Below are 18982 nucleotides of genomic sequence, written 5' to 3'. Positions count from 1 at the left end.
ACAGTGGACAGTTTACCATGTTATGAGGTTACAGGGTGCATAGAAGGGTAAAGATGCAGCTGTTACTTCAGAGAAACAGCTATTAAATGCCCCCAAATCATTTGAATCACAATTGCTCATAAAACGTACTCATGAATATTAAGTTGATTATTGCATCAATATTTTTCATATATTTAATTGTCCCTCAGGGGTCTTTCGAAAAGTTCAAATGGCCCCCCACCATTGTGCTGCAGTGGTAATATGGGTACCGTACCTGCTTCTAAGTCAAAAAGGTCATCCAATTGTATTGTTGCGCCTCGTGAGGTCAAAAGCTGCTACAGTCTATTTCCGAACGAGAAGTCAACTTGAGTTCACACCTTTTTCACTCTTTGTGCTTTTAAATGACCCCAGATGACTCTGAGATTGGCCAAAAGTCATAACTAAATTCAGATAACTCCAATTATGGCCATCCCACCATCCAATTTTTATACAACTTAACCTGTTCAGGGTTGCAGGGACCCTGCCGACTTCGGGGGAAAAGGCGGCCCACACCCGAGATTGGGTAAATCCATATTGTGCAAGCTTTTATAGAACATTAAAAAAATGAAAATATCTCAAATACCTGATGTGTTATAGGTAAATAAAAAAGTAGCTTTTTTTTTATTAACGTCCAAAATAATTTTACAAGCACATAGCGTCATCTCTGACAAAAATGACCTGTTAACCAGTGTAATAAGATAGATGAAGTACATTATAATGAGATGAGATAATGAGAAAATAATAGTTTATTAAAAGTTCGTTACAAAACAAGTTGATTCATTATTTGATGATGACGACTTTCCACTCTACTCTCCCCCAAAAATAAAATAAATAAATAGTATATACATATAATAGAAGAAGAAAGTATGTTAACCATGTGTAAACAAGTATAGTAGTTTAGTTTTCATGTTTATTTGCTGCAAGGTTGCTGTCTCTTTAACAGGAGAGCCGGGAGCGCGCACCTCAAGTGAGCGCGGGCTCTGCAGCAGCGGGACCCCCCCCCCCCCCCCCCCCACCCCCATCCCCAGCCCATCTCTCTCTCGCTCTCTCTTTTGCAGGACCAGAACAACCACGGGCCGCCAACCCGCCACCAGGTTTGGTTTGGCTGTTCCAGAACACAGTGCGTGTGTCTGTGGAGGGCCGCCATGAGGGACTACTCGACCCATACGAGGCATGAAGGCTCCTGTGTGGCCTGCTGCCAAGTTTGTGTCTTCTTCTTCACTGCAGTCCTCATCGTCGCAGAGAGAGCGGCGCGTGAGTCCTACCTGGGACACAGACACACACACACTCACAAGGACAGAAAATACATGCATCCACATTCACATGCTCTAACCTGCAGAAATACAATGTCTGGACTAGCTATGACACATCATTTCTGATTGATGGTAGCAGGGGGTGTAGTGGCTGTGGGATTATTGGTGCAACTATTCGTGAAAGTTGTGTGTTTGTTATGTGACGTCACGGACTGCAGCAGTGCATGATGCATGTTATCAGAGCAAAAGTGCAGACTCATGCCACATGCTTTCACCCCCTCCTTGCTGCACCATCCCAAAATGATTTATTCACCAATAAGATGGAAGATTGCAGGAGCATGCTGACACATTACTGCACGACCCCTTTTTGGGGGAAAATGAGAGCATGGGCGTACCCCAGGTTGCGGCCTTGTAATGGCGGGACCCATGTTGCAGTAGGGTTTGGTTTTGTGAGGGGAAGGAGGGAGCTGGAGCTGTTGTATTTCTCCTCAGATGGGATGAAGAGCATTGCAGAGGTCATATGAATGTTGTTGAGGAACTGGGCTTGTAGAAGGAGCGCTATGTATAAACTTGGAATTCATATGAAGAATTTATAGAAAGGGTATCACAACATGATAATGACTACTTTTTTTTTAACCAGCCATCCATTTTTCTGAATCAACACTGTTGGTCGCAGTCTATTTTGCTTTAATTGAGTAGCAATGCAATCACTGTCACTGGCACTAACCAGACATTTATCTAATTACATTGTATGATATCCAATAAGAAAGTACCTTAACCCTTTCATGCACCCTGTAACCCACAGGTGTCAAAGTCAAGCCCCGGGGGCCAGATCTGGCCCGCCTCATCGTTTTATGTGGCCCGTGAAAGCAAATCAAGTGTGTCAATTTCCATGATGCTTGCTAAAGTCTGAACCAAAATTTCAAATTGAAATATGTAATCCACAATAACAGTCATTATTCTTGACTTCTGATTTTAAAATTAGTTATTCATCAATCTGTTGTGCGCTGTTTATGTAATATGTACAGTTGAGTAAACATTTATATGGTTTCCCAAAATTCATAACGGCCCTCCAAGGCAAACCGTAACGACAATGTGGCCCACGACAAAAATGATTTTGACACCCCTGCTGTAACCTGATAACATGATAAGATGTCCACTGTAGTAACCGCTGTCCCTGAAAGGGTTAAACTACGAAACTGACTCTTAACTTATTTACATTGGATGGTCATTGTGCAGCAGTGTAAATCTTCCTTTTTTTCCTCCAGTGATCTACTGTTTTGTATACTATCTGTGGGTGGGTCACAACTACTGCTACGCCCATCTGGCTGGCTTCACTGCACTTTTCCTTCTACCAGGTAAGACAGACAGACAGACAGATAGATCGATAGATCAAAAAGGTTGATCTCGATTGATGGTATTCCAGGTTGGGTTCCACAGTGGCTCAGCTACCTGTGGTACCTCTCAGATGGACGGATCCGCAGAAAGTCTCTCACCTGGACTCACATACTGCACTTGGGTATCTTCAAAAGGTGGGTTGTGCATCAAATAATGTTTATTGTGCTTGTGGAAATGGAAATTAGACACATTTTGGCGTTTTTTGCCTGAGAAGAAGCTGGCATTGCAACAGCTTCTTTCCCCATTGTATATGCTTGTGTTGGCTACGCAGTTTGGGTAACACATTGTGAGAATTAAGTATACAGCATTTGATGTGTGCGTGGCCTTGGCAGGTTGTGGGAGTGCATGCGTCTTTCAGACATGGACGTGTACGGAGAGATCATGCAGCAGGCTGACGTGTCCGCCTTACGCTTGCTGGAGGCCTTGGTGGTCACCCTCCCCGAAACACTGCTACACACATACGTGCTCATCTGCACTGATATAGGCATCAAATCTCCAGGTAGGGAAGATAATGCCACTACTTGTGTCTGAAGGGAGGAAGTACTGTAAACGTGACATGTATTGTCTTTTCTCAAATAGTGGCCCACTAATAAACGATCTCCATGGTAGATGGGCTGTCACTTGTATAGCACTTTTCGACCTCAGATACTCAAAGCGCTTCACATTGCTACCACATTTACCTGCTGATGACGTGGCATCAGTATCTTCGGCAAGGTTGCAATGGCCGGGAATCAACCCACCAACCAAGATGACCAGTCTATCACTGAGCCAGGCCCCCCACCCCTTCCATTTACAACAAAAGACAAATAAACACCTCCATTTTCCCATCAGGAATGATATACTGTGCATAATAAATATAATGACCCAAATTCACACACGGGGCACATTTGAACTTCTTTGCGAACTAGAACTTAAGCACCAAGTATGTCAACAACTTCTGTGATGAATTTTAAGCATGAGTTCTCTGCGCAACATTAGAGATCATCCTGACATAGTGTATAGGAGTTATTTTCTTTCTCTCACACTTTACTTTTTACACACCTCCTGTTTTTCCCTCTTCTCCTTCAGCATCAGTGTGTTTTGCGGTGTGTTTGTTATCTCTGGCCTGGGCGTTGGTCCTGTACGCTCGAGCATGTCACCTCATCAGACCAGGACACCTGCAAATGACCCCTGCAGCCATCTTCTGTCGGCTCCTATGGAGGGTAAACACTTTCAAGAGGCTTTCTGACAAAATACACTGTCTCTGATTACTTGTATGTGTGTGTATGTGTGTGTGTACTTTATACTATATATGTTTGCGTGTGTGCAGGTCAGTATGTTGGGCTCACGATTCGGCGTCCTCATGCTTTTCACGCGAGTCTTCAAACAGTGGATTCTTGGTGTTATAGGTGAGTATGTGTAAAGCGGAGGTGTGTTCATGTTTACAAGTAAAACACAATATAGGTAGTATTATACTGGATTTCATTCTATACACATTATTTTTACAAAGTACAGCATCTTATACTGTACTAGTATCTATTCGTCTATCTACTGTATCTAGCTAGCTATTTAGCTAGTTATAACATATATCTACCATGTATGCACTGTGTATATGTATAGGGCACCACCTTTAGTCAAGTGTAATATGTCATTATGCATGGTGAGTCACCCTAAAAAATGCTATCTGAAGTCGATTTCTATCGGCATCACAAAAATCATTGTTTGTTTTGTGATTTGCGCCGCCTCGTGATACCTAATAAGGGGTCTTAAAGAATTGTTCATATACAGTACTGTAAACATTAAAGTGAGAGATTATAAATGTGCAAATCTGTGTATATGGGAGAGGAGCTAAGGTTAGCTCGTTTTTTGGGAGAAATTGACTGAGAGTGTCATATTGCTTTGCAAGGGCCTAATTAAAAACACAAGGTTGACCAATGACAGAGGTCCTGTTATTGCTTGTCCAACAACAGCTGCAATTTGCGATGTTCTCTATGTGTCAGGTGTGCACTGGTTGGGGGCAACATTTTGGATGGTTTCTCAGCAGACTGACATCATACGTTCAACTAGTCGATGGAGACTCTTCAATCTGGTCCTTGGAGCCATCCACATTTTCTTCTTCCTCAACGTGAAGTACGGTCCATCACGATTCCGCATGGCTGGCTTCTATCTGGTATGTGACTGTGTGTGTGTGTGTGTGTGTGTGTGTGTGTGCATGTGTTTGAAATTTTGACTCTTAGCGTTTGCATGTTCTCCCCAATCTGCTGTGAGATTTCTCAGGTTTTCTGGCTTCCTAGCACGTTCCAATAAAATTAATGATGTTAGGTTCATTGAAGACTTGAAAACGGTCCATAGCTGTGATTGTGAGTGTGAATGTTTGATGTGTTCAAGCGTACTTCTCATGACCGTGGGCTCTGTCCCAAGTGGTAAGAAAATAATCAAACTGTGCATAATGTTACACAGGCTTCGACTTTCTTAAGTTGGAGTGCTTTTGTTAGCTCTGTTACAAGTTGTATTTAACTTTTAAGTGTGATGCATTTTAATGGATTTTTTTCTTCCTACTTTTAGGTCCATTGTTGTTGTTCAGACTATGCATATTGCGACAAGGACCTACAGTAATATTCAATATACTTTTTAAGGATACAGCCTCATCCTCATTTTTGATGGACATTTAGTGTCCACTAAATAGTATACAGTATATCCCGACAGCTCTAACTCACTCATGACTCAATGAAGAAAATCACTAATGAAATGTTGATTGTTCAAGTTTGAGGCTAGTTTGTGTGTGTTCCTCTACTTCAGGTAATGTTTTTAGAGAACATTTTCCTCCTGCTGGCCTCGTCCTGGTTGTTCAGCATGGTGTCATGGGATACGGTGGCCATCCCGGCCGCGGTCCTCTGCAGCTTCCTTATCGGTGAGGCGAGCAAGTGCCTGTCAGTAGCTCCATTTTTTTTACTTCCATATTACTGGGGAGCTTCACGTGCCTCATATCCACGTTTATCTTTCCGTCTGCTGCAGGTGTGATCTCGTTGGTGCTGTACTATCGCTTCCTTCATCCCAAATCCTTTGAGATCTTCCAGAGTATTCGCCGCAGGGGGATCAGCGGCGCCTGCATGGAGAGTGGATCCATACTCTCGTTGGAGGAGAAAGTCACGCCTACTTTCCATCGCCATGCAACACTGTCTGGTCCGTTCGGTATTTCAGTTAACCAATTAGTCATACACGGTAGCGATTCAGATATTCATCCTCATGGCTGTGGTTGTTAATCATAATCAGGAGGTGGCACCCTTATGGACCTCCCGCTCCAGTGGGAGGGCTGGAGGCATCATCACTGGCTGCTGATTCGTTTGGCTCTAAAGACAGGAGACGTGCCCAAGATCTGGTCGTTCTACGGAGAAGGCGGTCTTGCTGGACTCATGGGTCTGTGTGAAGAGATTCACTATGGCAATGAACCTCGTCGTGTACCTCAGGTTTGTTGTATTCATGCACAGCTAAGAGTATTCAAGTCAAGTTTAGGCCTTAATCACTAAAGAGTCTGGTAAAGGCAAGAGAAGCGACAATAAAACAGACCAAAATCCAGCGGTGAGGTCAGGTGAGAGACTAGATATTTTTGAGGGACACACCCACTGTTGCAAGAAAGAAATTTGTAATTGTTGTGGGATTTGATCCTTAAATGATTAATCTTATTGACTTTATTCTCATGATATTATGACTTGTATAATTTTTCCTCATAAAATAATTTTACTTTTTGACAATAATTAGTTTTTGTAATGTCACTTTTTTCTGTAATAGGACAATGATGACTTTTCTCATAATGGCACATTAACATTGTAAAGTTACAAAACCACTATTTTGTCTTGGATTTATCCTCATAAAAGTATGACAATCTCTCATCAAAAATGACTTCATTCTCAGAAAAAGAATCACTAAATAGGGAGTTAGTTTCCTTAATTTTCATGGTGTGGTTCGCCCAAGAATTACCCAACAGTTTGAAAAAGTAGATAGAAGTCACAGTTATTGGGACAATGGTCCAATTCATCTACTTCCTCACCTGCACTTTATAACAAATGCTCCCTTCGTGCTATATCAAGCGTCATTGTAGTTCTTGTTTCTTTTCTCATCAGGCTCCACGTGTCCCACCGCAGGTTCCTCAGGTCCTAAAACCAGCTCCTCAGCCACCCCCACCTCAGGTGACCCCAGCTGCTCAGGTAATCCTATTGTTAGCATTCCGCCCATCAATGACCACAGGTTCCTATTCAAAGGCATATTATACACTCACTGGCCACTTTATTGAGTACACGTCAACATTCTGTCTAATCAGGTCCAATACAAGAGATTGCTTTTTTAAATACATCATAATAATGTTCTCTTTGCTTCTCCAGGAGAGAGAGGTGGCACCACCACCAAAGCCAGCTCTGACCAATGTCATAGCCAGACCTGTGAGAAAAGCTCCTCCCACAACGATCCATGATATTAGAATGGTTCCAGAGATCATCCCAGTGCATGAGGCCATTCTTGAAGAGATCACAGAGGATTTTAGTGCTCCGCGGACAGAGGACAGAGGTTTGTTGGAATGCAACACACGATTAACACCACGTTCCAATATAAACAGAAACATCAGTGATCTACGCTTTGTTCAATGGCCAATATAAAGAATGTAACAAATTTTTTTTTTTGGACCTAAAAAAAAAAAAAAATCAAGAATGACTGTGTGTGTGTATCATATTTCGATCCATCTGCTCCCTGTAGTGCTTGTCCTCACTCGGAACTGTATCCTTGTCCAACTGACTTTGGGTGATAGGCTGAGCAAATACCAACCAGCGAATCACAGTTTATTTTTATTGTGCAAATTATTTGTGTCTTAAATCAAATTTCCCAACCAAAATGAAGTGTAATGCCAATAATCCCCTCCAAACCCCCCGCTTCCACAAAAATAAAAGCAATATTTTTGTTATATGGATTTAATAAAAACAAATGGCACTGTATAATGATATTCATTCATTCATTCATTTTCCGAACCGCTTAATCCTCACTAGGGTCGCGGGGAGTGCTTGAGCCTATCCCAGCTGTCTTCGGGCAGTAGGCGGGGACACCCTGAACCGGTTGCCAGCCAATCGCAGGGCACACAGAGACGAACAACCATGCGCACTCAAACTCACACCTCGGGACAATTTAGCGTGTTCAATCAGCCTGCCATGCATGTTTTGGAACGTGGGAGGAAACCGGAGTACCCGGAGAAAACCCACGCAGGCCCGGGGAGAACATGCAAACTCCACACAGGGAGGCCGGAGCTGGAATTGAACCCGGTACCTCTGCACTGTGAAGTCGACGTGCTAACCACTGGACTACCGGGCCGCTGTATAATGATATGATAATGTTTAAAAAAGGGTTTAATAAAGTGAAATCAAACGAAAAGACATACACAGACACGTGCACACACACTTTCTTACAGTCACTGTAAAACGGTGACGTGTTGTACCTTTAAATGATGTAGCCCAGAGTGCCATGTAGCTCTCCTCGAGCTGGCGCTTGCGCTACGTGACATCAGAGGGGACGAGGGGGCCTTACCTAACCAGTGAGAGCTCAGCAGACGCCTCGCAACCTTTGCACGGTTTCTTGATAGCATCATTGTTTTGCACATTTCACTTTTTGGCAGTCATGCTGAGAGCTAATTCACAGCCGAAAAACAAACATATGTGAAATACGTGACGTGTGGTGCAAATGATTTTTACGTCGTGTGAGAGAAAGCACAAGTGAGCCATTTATAATATTATCAATTGGGCCTATTTCCTAACATCATATGTAACATGTTGTATGTGTCCTTTTTAAAGGTGATGACGAATTTCAGAGTGCGATTTACGGCTCACCTTCACTTTCATCCCCTGCCCAACCGGGAAGCCTGCGCCACGTTGACAGTAATGCCGCCACCCTGACCGAGAAGTCGTCCTCCGCAGCTTCTTTGGACATCAAGACCCCTGGCTGGTCACCTGAACGTCACTCCCCTCTCCTGATCAGCTCCCCAGAGAAAAAAACAGGCACACCGTTAGATCCTAACACGACCTCGTATTTCAGCATCGATGCACCCTCTCCCTCCACTGGCAGCTACCTGGGCTGGGGGTCTGAGCTGTCACCCATGTCCATCTACAGAAGCCCCTACCGCATCAGAGAGGCTCGTTTTGTCACCCCACGTCCGGAATCCCGAGCTGGGGCAGAGAGTCCAAGTCTGGCCCCGGTTGTTATTATCCCTGCTACGCCCGGTACGACCCCACGTGCGACCCCTAGTGGGACCCCTGGTTCCATTACCCCTGCCGCCTCCACCCCCACCGCTTCCACACCTGCTGCATCCACTCCCGGTGCTGCAACCCCTGCTAGTGCCACTACACCCAGCACTCCAATAGTCCCACTCACCCCGGTCATCTCCCATGCCCGAAAACAGATGGTTCAGTTTGTGGACAGCAGAGAGAGGGCCGTGTAAGAAGGATGAAATCAACAGTGGTCACTAACCAAAAAAACAACGTGCAAAGGCAAAGGATGTATCCAAAATCCGAGTATTTTGGTCACTTTTAATTTATTTAATTTCTAAATGGAGGTTATGGTCAAAATGTTAGGAAAAATTCTCGCCATGATTCTGTGCAGGTGTGCACCACTGTAATAATAATATGGGTTCAATAGTAAATATCAAAATTAACATAATTATTATGATTCACTGACACAACTCTGGGCCCATGGAGTTGTTAAATTCGGCCCACCGAGCATTTTCATGATCAAAAATCCTATAATTGTTGGATGACTAGTAATTCAGTTGTGAAATCCATTTTATATTCAATCCTCTCATTAAATAATTGGTAAAGCGATTGAATCATTTGACATGTACATTGAACATTTTAAATAGTTGGTTAATTCATAATAATTTAATTATAAATAATGAAAAAATAAGAATCAAATAACATTGGTCAATAGCAAATTTTATCGCTAAAAGTATAGCAGATCACTTTTTGAGATGTTTTCATTTTGTTGTTAAGTTTGAAGAATACACGATATGAAGCATGTCTTCCCGCTGGCCATTGGTGGGAGTGATGAAACTTTCCCAATGACTACAAGGCTATAAACGAAATGAACAATCTTACTGTAACAAAACAACAAATGTTTTCCCCCAAAAAAATAGTAAGAGGAAAATCTCGATCATGATAATAGTGTATTTACATTTTTACAATAACATTACAAAAAAAACTAATTAGCATTAAGATGACATTTTAGAAGGGTTGTTTTTTCTAACGAAGGAATCAGTTTACATTAAATGCTGCCTTCCGGGGTACAGCTACTTTTCTAAACCACTTGGGTTCTTGTGAATTCTTACTTTTACAAAGCAATACAAACACACTGCTGTTTATTCATTTAGAAAAACAATAATTCATAGGTTCACTTTCAAGGATTTAAATCTTAAATTTTAACTTTTAATTATTACAGTTTATTCGTCACCAGAGTAGCGGTTGCAGTATTCTGTATAACAGGAGGGTTTTCAAAGTGGAGGGCACTGAGCCTCCCGTCAGAGAACATAAAAATTGTTGGGGCCTTGCTTCCTAATTTTTGTCTTTTCCCAGAACTTTTCTTTATCCGGAAACTAAAAATGTATCCAGTTCGCACTTTCAACATGTACAGTAGCTGACATTAACACTAACACATTTTTATTTAAAGTTGTGTGTCAGAACACTCAATAACACTGCACATGAAATAAAACGAGCGTGTGGAGAAAAACCCCCCTGCTAAAACTCAACAAACGCACAGTAAAATGAGTTTAAAAAAAATAAAATAACAGCAGTTGGCTTAGCAGAGTTTAGAATGTTTTCTTTACTGCAGGTGCGCCTGCCACATTGAAAACACTTGCTAGCTTGGTGCATTTCGTTGGGATCGTGTGATAAGGGAGACCTAGCAGTACAGAGCAGATGTGAGTTGTGCCGGTAATGTTGCATATTACGAAAGCTATTTATTCAAATAATTTGCTCTGTTCTGCTCATATTTACACTGAAAGAGGTCATAGGTGAACTACTGTTTCGAGTACATACACTGAAAGTTATGCATAATTATGAAGAATATCTGCATGAGGACCACGTGCATCTGCTGCACACACTGTAGAAGACATTGCACATGCTTGGATGTGAACATCACAGGAATAAAGCAGCTAATGACATGTATCTTTGTGCACTAAAGGAAAATATTTAGACTGCACAACTATCGCCATGAATTGGAGCTTCTTTGTGTGAGCGTGTCTTTGCATTACCGCCTAGTAGCCCTGAATGCATTACTTTAAATTCATATCCTTTTTTTTTTTGTCTTGGATTTTTGGACACATTTGAGACATTTGGATATATGTTTCAGTAGGCTGATGTTTTTGTCTTTTATCGTCATCTATGGACACCCATCACGTTATCTCAACTGAGATTTCCACTGCTGCTGTGGTTGACGGTGCCGAGACTCTTAACTGTGCTATTGATGTGACAAAATTAAAGTCATTAACCCTGATGAAAAATCCGTTCTGTTTGGTGCTTTTGTACTGGCTGATGAAACGCCACTACAACTCTTGCTCAACCGTCAATATTTTCCATAACTCATCATTTATAAAGTCTGCCGCTGGTGCTCGAAGGAAGAGAAAGCAGCTATCAATCAGCATATTCTCTGTGGTTGCCCTGTCAACAGACACAAAAAATATCACTATCAGCGTAAAACTTGTCACACAAGAATAAATAACACATTAATTGGATGGATGGCTTTTTTTTATTATACAGTACTGCGCAAAGTTCATGCTTGATTGTTGTGTCAGACAGTATAAGAATATAAATTATTGTCTGTTTTGTGTGAATGTGTGTATTTGTTAGTTGTCTGCATGTTTAGTTGATGATGATCACAAATAATCAACTAAATTAAAATAATGAACAATTGTTTGAATTGAATACAGTACAGTACTCTCTTATCTAGTTTATTATTATTATTACTGTATTATTATTATTATTAGTAGTAGTATAGTTATTATTACTATAGATCTTTTGTTTCCCTTCTTTTACTGACTGCATAAGGTTTGCGACCATCAATTCTCCAAGCGGCAAGGTGGGGCAGTGGCTGCGGCGCCCGGCAAGTGTAAAACAGAACAAAAAATGCCGAAAATGTTTCACTTTTAGTTCATTTGTTTTGTGTCTTGTATTTTTTTCTGAAATGTACATTTGTTTCATGCAATGTGAAAGTGTTTCACAAATTGTATTAAGTTTGGGACTTCCCTGCCATCTATACGGGTACTCATGTTTCTTTCTTTATTTCTTTCTTTCTTTTAACCCTTTTTGACCTCAACGACGAACGTTCTTTTCGATTCCTGTCGATCACGTGAGCGGCGTTCATGTGACTGGTCATGTGAGCTCAGCTCTAACTATAGCTGCCGAATGTTATGTAGTTCACCCACTTTCAGCGGGCGAGCAGAACACTCTTCATCTCACCTCCCGACCAGCTAGTTGCAGGTAATTATTGTCATTAGCACCGGCTCGCCGTTTAACCTCATAGACGACATGATTACACGAAGAGCAAACAGTTGGCCGATAGATAATCCAACTAAATCTGTTAAGTCACACTTAAAAAAACAAAACAAACAAACAAACAAAAAAAACCTAGCAACACAACAAACTAGCCAAAACGGTTACCATCGCCCAGTCATTTTCATGCCTATTTTCTTGTACATATTTCGATAAGCTATTTGCACTTTTTAGTGTAATTCCTTTGGGGTTTATTTGTCTGTGAAGTATACTTAGTGGTGAATTAATTAGTCATTAATTATTTGCTCGGTAATTTGAAAAGAGATGACATAGCTGAAGGCTCACAAAACCAGTGTAAGCAGTCGGACGACTGATAATCAAAATTTTAAATAGCAAAAATAACTCTGTGATTCAACTAAAGAGTAAATGAACCCAAGGCTGGATAAAAGCTGATAAATTTCCAAAGCATGCAAGAAAAACTGTTCAGAAAATATGCTAATTTGGCAGAATGGCAATTGGGAGATGACCATACCAAGATGACAAAGGACGAAGGTTTCAGGAATCTGTTTCTGTTTCTTCCCTTCATATACTTTGAGTGATGATGTATAATTTAGCCTCACCCATCCGTGATCAGTCCACTTCGAATGGTTGCATCCGTAACATCGCCACTACATTCATGTATAGGTTTCTCGAAACGATGCCTGCCTCGACAGTTCCTGATTTTAAGGTGGGACAAAAGCGAGTGTAAAACTTAAAACGTGTGCAAGAACAACTTATCAGACAAGATGCTACATTGTCGTTTTTCCCTATTGTCTGGTTGGATGAATCGCCGTTGTGTAAACGAGTCCGCATTGAAGAGGAATGACAACATTGATTTGTATCAAATGTAGTAAGAAGTAAGGTGAAACTTATAGAAGGATATGTATTGACGGTACTTGTTTGAGCTGGTGTGCTGGTCCGTAATAAAACAATACAATATTGGTTGTGTATTTCCGGACCTACTTACAGTATTTATTCAAATACACCGAGTCTTGATAAAACGGGTATATCCATTCGGGAGTCCTCAGATAAGAAGTGAACATGTAAGGAGACAAAGTCTAGTTTCGAATAACATCACCCAGGAAGGAGACAAAGTCTACTTAAGAATAACGTGACCCAGTATGGTGTTTTTCTCATTGGCTGGAAACTAGTGTGGTTTTCGTTATGACTCATTGTGCCTGTCACTCGAGCTAGTTGGAAATCTTTGGCTTCTGAAGTGGATTTACATTTAAGACAAATACTGCGCACGTGGGTGAAGGTAAGGTCGCGACCATGCTGCACGTTAGCAAGTCCTTTGAGGCTTTCGACAGATCATATTTGAACGGTTGCTTGCGGTGCAGACAGCAGACAGTGGTAACCTTTCGCCGTAACGACACAACTAGCGCTACTACTGTATTACTAATTACAGGAATGTTTTAACATGAATTCATTTGGAAACCTTTTACCGGGCTTCACCAAATACTGCAAACTCTCTTAGCGTGACAAGGGTGGAGTTCTACACCGCTCAATAATACAACGACGATCGCAAGCAATTTAAACAGCATTCGTGTTGTTTTGTGAATCCACATGATCATATTCAGATGACAATGAGCTAAAAATGTATGTGGGTTCAGGGGAATTGTCTGTTAGTTTCCTCTTAACACTTTCAGTAATGAGGAACAAGTTAGCCTTGCCCATGTGAGCTCAGGCCAATTCAAACAAATGCACCTGTGACATGTTTACCATGCTCACTTTCGATCAACAATGCCCGTCTCAACAGTTCTTGATTTTTAAATCACTGTCAATGGATTTATTTCCTACTTGCCTGCAATAGTGTTTCCTCCTTTTGTGACTGTTTAGACATCATTAGATTGTTCGATGATGTGTCTGGGTGCCTGTCATGGTTTTAATGGACCTTGAGTGGCTTTTTAATCCACAGCACAGGACTCGCTTCACATCATCAGCATCTCTAATGGCTGCTTGTCCTGCATGCTGCAAACTGAAGTGCCCTTCAAACTGCACTGCAGGCAGGCAGTGGATGGGGTTAAGTGTCCAGTTAGGGTAAAAGCAACAGTGACAGGAAAATTTGGATGAGGAAGCAGTTTATGAGAAAAATGAATTCTTTGAATGCAGCGGACTGTTCCTGAAGGGTGTTAACGGAATGCTTTTGACGACTGAAGGGGGCTTTGTTAGACATGACTGGGGATATAATAGGGTGCATAATAGGTGTATAAAGAAAACTGATTTGAATCGGAAGATTGGCATTCTGAATGTGTTTGCCGTGGGGAGTGGGGGGGGGGGGGGGTTAAGCGGGGATGGTCGGTAAGAGTGAACGTGTTTAGAATCAGAAGACAAAGCAGTTGCATGGATAACTGAAAAATGTCAACGACAACACCAAATAGTTGACACCAAGTCAACTACACCACCACTTTAACAGCGACTACCAAAAGTCAGAAGTTATTCACCTTCTGTTAAGTTACTTGTGACTTCTTTTGTTTCAGTTCGAGCCGAGGGAAATGTTCTTTCATACTGCATGCATTGTTAGTTTTAAATTATAATCAATTTTTTTTTTTGGTCTTTTCAGGCAACATGTGGCGTGCAACCCTCCTGTTATTGGCTATCAGCTTGTCACTGAGCTTGGCGAAACCTCACGTCAACCTGTTTTCCACTGAGATGGTTGACTACATCAACAAGATCAACACTACCTGGAGGGTGAGGTTTTGGTTCCTTCCATGATGGTTTCATACCTTCTTTCACTCATGTCTGTCAACGTGTTCTCTTCTGCCACAGGCTGCTCACAACTTTCATAATGTCGACCGCAGTTATGTGAAGAAACTGTGCGGAACGTTTCTCAACGGACCCAAACTTCCTGTTATGTGAGTTTCATATTTAGATGAGCTGCCCTTTATGTTAAGGTGTAAATTGTGCTTGCATATGAAGTCAACCCGAACTGCACTCGTATGCAGGGTTCAGTACGCTGACAACCTGTGGTTGCCGAAGAACTTTGACTCGAGGGAGCAGTGGCCCGAGTGTCCCACATTGAAGGAGATCAGAGACCAGGGCTCCTGTGGGTCATGCTGGGTGAGAAAGCAAAACGGTTTTGATCTTGTTGAGATTTCAAATGTTTAATTGTGCTTTGTGAAAGATAGCAAAGCAAATTCTGGGCCTCAATACTGAAAATCGTCTCTGTTTGCAGGCATTTGGCGCTGCAGAAGCCATATCAGACCGTGTGTGCATCCACAGCAATGCCAAGGTCAGCGTTGAGGTCTCGGCAGAGGACCTGCTGACTTGCTGCGATGGGTGTGGCATGGGGTAGGGTGACTGCAACATTTTTTAATTTATCTTGACAGTGCCACCCTGGCAGGAGTAGTCTGCTGTAGGCATACAATAATTCCAAAATGTACCATGTCCACATCTGGCACTTAACTAAAATGGAAGTAGAGCCTGCCTGACCTGATCAGTCATGCCACCAAATTCATACCAAAAAAAATGAATGCACCCTCATAGATACCCAAGTAAGGTTGAATAATTAAACGCATTCTAATGTGTAGGTAGAATGTCGACCGCAGTCTACCTACTAATATGTAGGTAGAATGCAATTTTCAAATTGGAAAAAATAATTACATTGATTTAAACAACAATCGCAATATTGCATGGAGAGGGGGGGGGCGTAATTGGATTATTTTTCAAAAATTTTCAGCCCTATCTGGTATATCGTGAAGTTAATGAACCCCTTATTCACAGATTAAAGGGACCAAAACTTGCTGTGAATGGCGGAAAAAAAGCCCCCAAACGATGATCCCAGAAGACTTTGTCATTTCAAACCCATGATATACCCTTATCCTAAAAAATAAACCCGATGTTATAGCCACCCCCTCCAATTGATTTATTATTTTTCTTTTGGTAATGTGTTTTTTTATTATGTGAATTATGTTTTAGAACAGGGGTGTCAAACCCATTTTCGTCGCGGGCCACATTTTAGTTACCATTTCCGTTGGAGGGCCATTATGACTGAAATCATATAAAGAAGTCAAGAATAACGGTTTATTGAACTATTGTTTGAGTTACTGTAATGGGCTGTTTGGAAACAAGAATATGTTTACAAGATCTCTCTTATTTATTACATATGAGAATTTGACATTTTGTTACATATTTTAGCAATCCTCATGGAAGTTGCCATGTTTGATTTGCTTTCGCGGGCCACATAAAATGGTGTGGCGGGCCAGATCTGGCCCCCGGGCCTTCACTTTGACACCTGTGGTTTAGAGGCTTTGTCAACATATTAAAATGATGCGTTCTTTTAGATGTAACGGTGGCTACCCCTCGGCAGCCTGGAAATTCTGGACCAGTGAGGGACTGGTCTCTGGTGGCCTATATAACTCCCACATTGGTGAGTTCACATAGAGTCGTAGACCAAGAAGCCACGAGGAAACCGTAACCGTGCGAGTTTATAGCGTTGTCTTCATGTACCCAGGTTGCCGGCCGTACACGATCGCGCCCTGTGAGCACCATGTGAACGGTAGCCGACCTCCCTGCTCTGGAGAGGGCGGAAATACACCCAAGTGTGTGTCCACGTGTGAATCTGGTTACTCGCCAAGCTACATACAGGACAAGCATTTTGGTCAGTAAAACTTCCATCTGTTGAACTTGAGTATCTGAGAGTCTTGAAGCATACTACAAGTGTAGGATCCTGCTTTCGTTAAAATTTACTGACCAGTCTTATTTTTGGTTTCAGGTAAATCGTCTTACAGCGTTTTGTCAGAGGCGGAGCAGATTCAGATGGAAATATACAAGAACGGTCCAGTAGAGGGAGCCTTCACTGTGTATTCTGACTTTGTTCTGTACAAGTCTGGTAAGTGTACATTGCATTGAGTGCACTGTACAAGCTCGCAAAATATTTTTTTTCCACATTTCAAACTTTATCATTCACTCCAGACCAGGGTTGATTTTGCCTGTTGTTCTTGTCTGCAGGTGTGTATCAGCATGTGTCTGGGTCCATGCTGGGTGGGCATGCCATCAAGATTCTTGGCTGGGGTGAGGAAGATGGTGTCCCCTATTGGCTCTGTGCTAACTCCTGGAACACTGACTGGGGTGATAATGGTGAGTGAGAACTCTGGTTCATTCCACAAACATATGGCTTCAACTCGAGTTATCTGAACTCATTTTTTACACCCGAGTCCATGTCACTTCATTGTAAGTACTGGATCGCCCCAAACCAAGTCCTGATCCTATAGCTCAGCTATGGAGAAAGAAGAAAAAGAGTACATATAATCGATCTCACCTGTCTAATAGACATCACAAGTCATCATTGCACGTTCATCGCTTTCGCAATTAAAATACTAAACAGCAGAGCAGACAATATTAGCCCTGCACCAGCTTCACCTTTATGCTGTCTAGTTACAGCAACAGTTCACTCGGACTAACATTACTGGAACATTCCACGTCTGCTGTATGTCATTACTGTATCGCTACACAACTGAAAGAGAACTGATACAGGAACTCAATCAAATATTGAGCTTTTAAAAAGATAATCCTTGTTTGCATGCTTTTTCAATGGTTCAGATCTTCACCGCATCATACTGGATGTATTTTTCATGTGCTGATCTATCCCGATAAAGAAGGCTCCAAACTCATTGTCAGACGTGTTTTTGTCTGCTTCCATTTTTTTAGGATTCTTTAAAATCTTGCGTGGCTCAAACCACTGTGGTATTGAGTCTGAGGTTGTGGCGGGTCTCCCCAAGTAGAACCAAAGGTAAGATGGAATTGCGAATTCCAAGTTTTAAAAATCCAGTAACTCTTTCTTGAAGTCTATTCAGTCTTAACTGTTATCCCCTCTGTAGGTTTTTGAGTGTCCATGTTCGACATCTACTCACTAGAGGGCGACATACTCCACTTGGCTGCACTGAAATGCCCACAGTGATTTTTTTGAACTATTTTTTTTTTTAATCAGAGTTCAATCAGCCTTTTCAAAAGTAGATGCAAAAGATTGAAGAATTACACTTTTTATTTTTAGGTTGATCCTTAGAATGTCTGAAACCACTGTATGTGCCTGAACACAAAGGGTTTTTACAATATGTTCTTTTTTTATGTTTGACAGTCAATGATGTGTATGTCACATTGACTTTATTCATGTCTGACTTTTGCCGTTTAAAACTTTGATAGGTTAAACTCTATGTTGAATGTGTCAAATGTTTTATCATAACAACTTTTACATTGTCATTTTATTTTTATGTGCCATTGTATATCTTTTATTAAGGACAAAGTATGAAAATTAGTGTTTATCATCACCTCGCTGCAGTGAACAAAGTCTTTGCATACAACTTTTAAGCTCTGAATTCAATTTTGAGTTTGGTTCTTATTGTGATTTTGTGTTCTGTGCATTTGTGTTTAAACAAATATAACTGATGCAAATCAATTTTGCGGGAAGAAGATTTGAATCAGAAGTTATTTTTGCTGTTGACCTGGTTTATGAGTGCACTCTCTCCTTTAAAACTAAGATTTCTGAAACTTGAACAATGATTACACTAAAGAACACATACATTCTGAAAATGGGTGCGCAGAATGGTGAAAGGGAGAGCGCCTCCAACCTTTTACAAATACTGTACTCTATCCCCAGTCATTCATTATTAATAACAACGGTGCTTTGTGTAAAACTCGTCTGCAAAGCTGCAAGTGTGTTACAGTGTACAACACAGTCAATACACATACACAGTCACATTTCTGCACCGGAGTAGTATCTCAATTTTTTTATAACTTTTTAATCCAATCTTGAAATGTACGTGGACCTTTTGAATTGACTTGGAA

General features: G+C 41.5%; 2 protein-coding genes and 1 long non-coding RNA gene across 4 annotated transcripts; 2 read left to right on the top strand and 1 right to left on the bottom strand.

The window, feature by feature from the left end:
* The first annotated feature begins 1050 nt into the window (after window positions 1-1050).
* On the top strand, window positions 1051-11172 carry xkr5b (XK related 5b). Of its 2 annotated transcripts, XM_086107194.1 has the most exons (14): window positions 1051-1272; window positions 2077-2149; window positions 2540-2629; window positions 2698-2803; window positions 3002-3168; window positions 3738-3871; window positions 3979-4057; window positions 4649-4818; window positions 5448-5559; window positions 5664-5831; window positions 5922-6115; window positions 6770-6853; window positions 7028-7208; window positions 8477-11172. In XM_086107194.1, exons 1-14 carry the CDS (start codon window positions 1192-1194, stop codon window positions 9118-9120), a joined length of 2283 nt encoding a protein of 760 aa, XP_085963320.1. In that variant the 5' UTR covers window positions 1051-1191; the 3' UTR covers window positions 9121-11172. The 2 variants fall into 2 exon arrangements, with proteins under 2 accessions (XP_085963320.1, XP_085963322.1); XM_086107196.1 differs by lacking the exon at window positions 2077-2149.
* LOC147207734 (uncharacterized) lies at window positions 6913-13252 on the bottom strand. Its single transcript, XR_015100458.1, has 3 exons — window positions 13167-13252; window positions 12781-12876; window positions 6913-8660 (listed from the first exon to the last, which is right to left on the bottom strand). It is a non-coding gene; the product is annotated as an uncharacterized LOC147207734 (long non-coding RNA).
* On the top strand, window positions 12000-18607 carry ctsba (cathepsin Ba). The gene is made up of 11 exons (XM_086107198.1): window positions 12000-12148; window positions 14763-14890; window positions 14969-15054; window positions 15145-15259; window positions 15375-15490; window positions 16483-16568; window positions 16653-16799; window positions 16914-17030; window positions 17150-17278; window positions 17849-17930; window positions 18019-18607. Exons 2-10 carry the CDS (start codon window positions 14768-14770, stop codon window positions 17920-17922), a joined length of 993 nt encoding a protein of 330 aa, XP_085963324.1. The 5' UTR covers window positions 12000-12148; window positions 14763-14767; the 3' UTR covers window positions 17923-17930; window positions 18019-18607.
* Window positions 18608-18982: the final 375 nt, after the last annotated feature.

The sequence above is a fragment of the Hippocampus guttulatus genome, chromosome 3, assembly GCF_054856545.1.
Source record: "Hippocampus guttulatus isolate MCC_2025c chromosome 3, RoL_Hgut_1.0, whole genome shotgun sequence".
Taxonomy (NCBI): Eukaryota; Metazoa; Chordata; class Actinopteri; order Syngnathiformes; family Syngnathidae; genus Hippocampus; species Hippocampus guttulatus.
The sequence above is the reverse complement of the archived record's forward strand: the minus strand, read 5'-3'. Positions and strand labels throughout refer to the sequence as shown.

Bases quoted from the DNA above. Each gene is read 5' to 3' on its own strand.
- xkr5b (XM_086107194.1), top strand. From the start codon at position 1,192: ATGAAGGCTCCTGTGTGGCCTGCTGCCAAGTTTGTGTCTTCTTCTTCA. The intron at 2,804-3,001 runs GTGGGTTGTGCA...TGGCCTTGGCAG, and splicing joins CACTTGGGTATCTTCAAAAG to GTTGTGGGAGTGCATGCGTC. The intron at 5,560-5,663 runs GTGAGGCGAGCA...CGTCTGCTGCAG, and splicing joins CCTCTGCAGCTTCCTTATCG to GTGTGATCTCGTTGGTGCTG.
- ctsba (XM_086107198.1), top strand. From the start codon at position 14,768: ATGTGGCGTGCAACCCTCCTGTTATTGGCTATCAGCTTGTCACTGAGC. The intron at 14,891-14,968 runs GTGAGGTTTTGG...CTTCTGCCACAG, and splicing joins AGATCAACACTACCTGGAGG to GCTGCTCACAACTTTCATAA. The intron at 16,569-16,652 runs GTGAGTTCACAT...TCATGTACCCAG, and splicing joins CCTATATAACTCCCACATTG to GTTGCCGGCCGTACACGATC.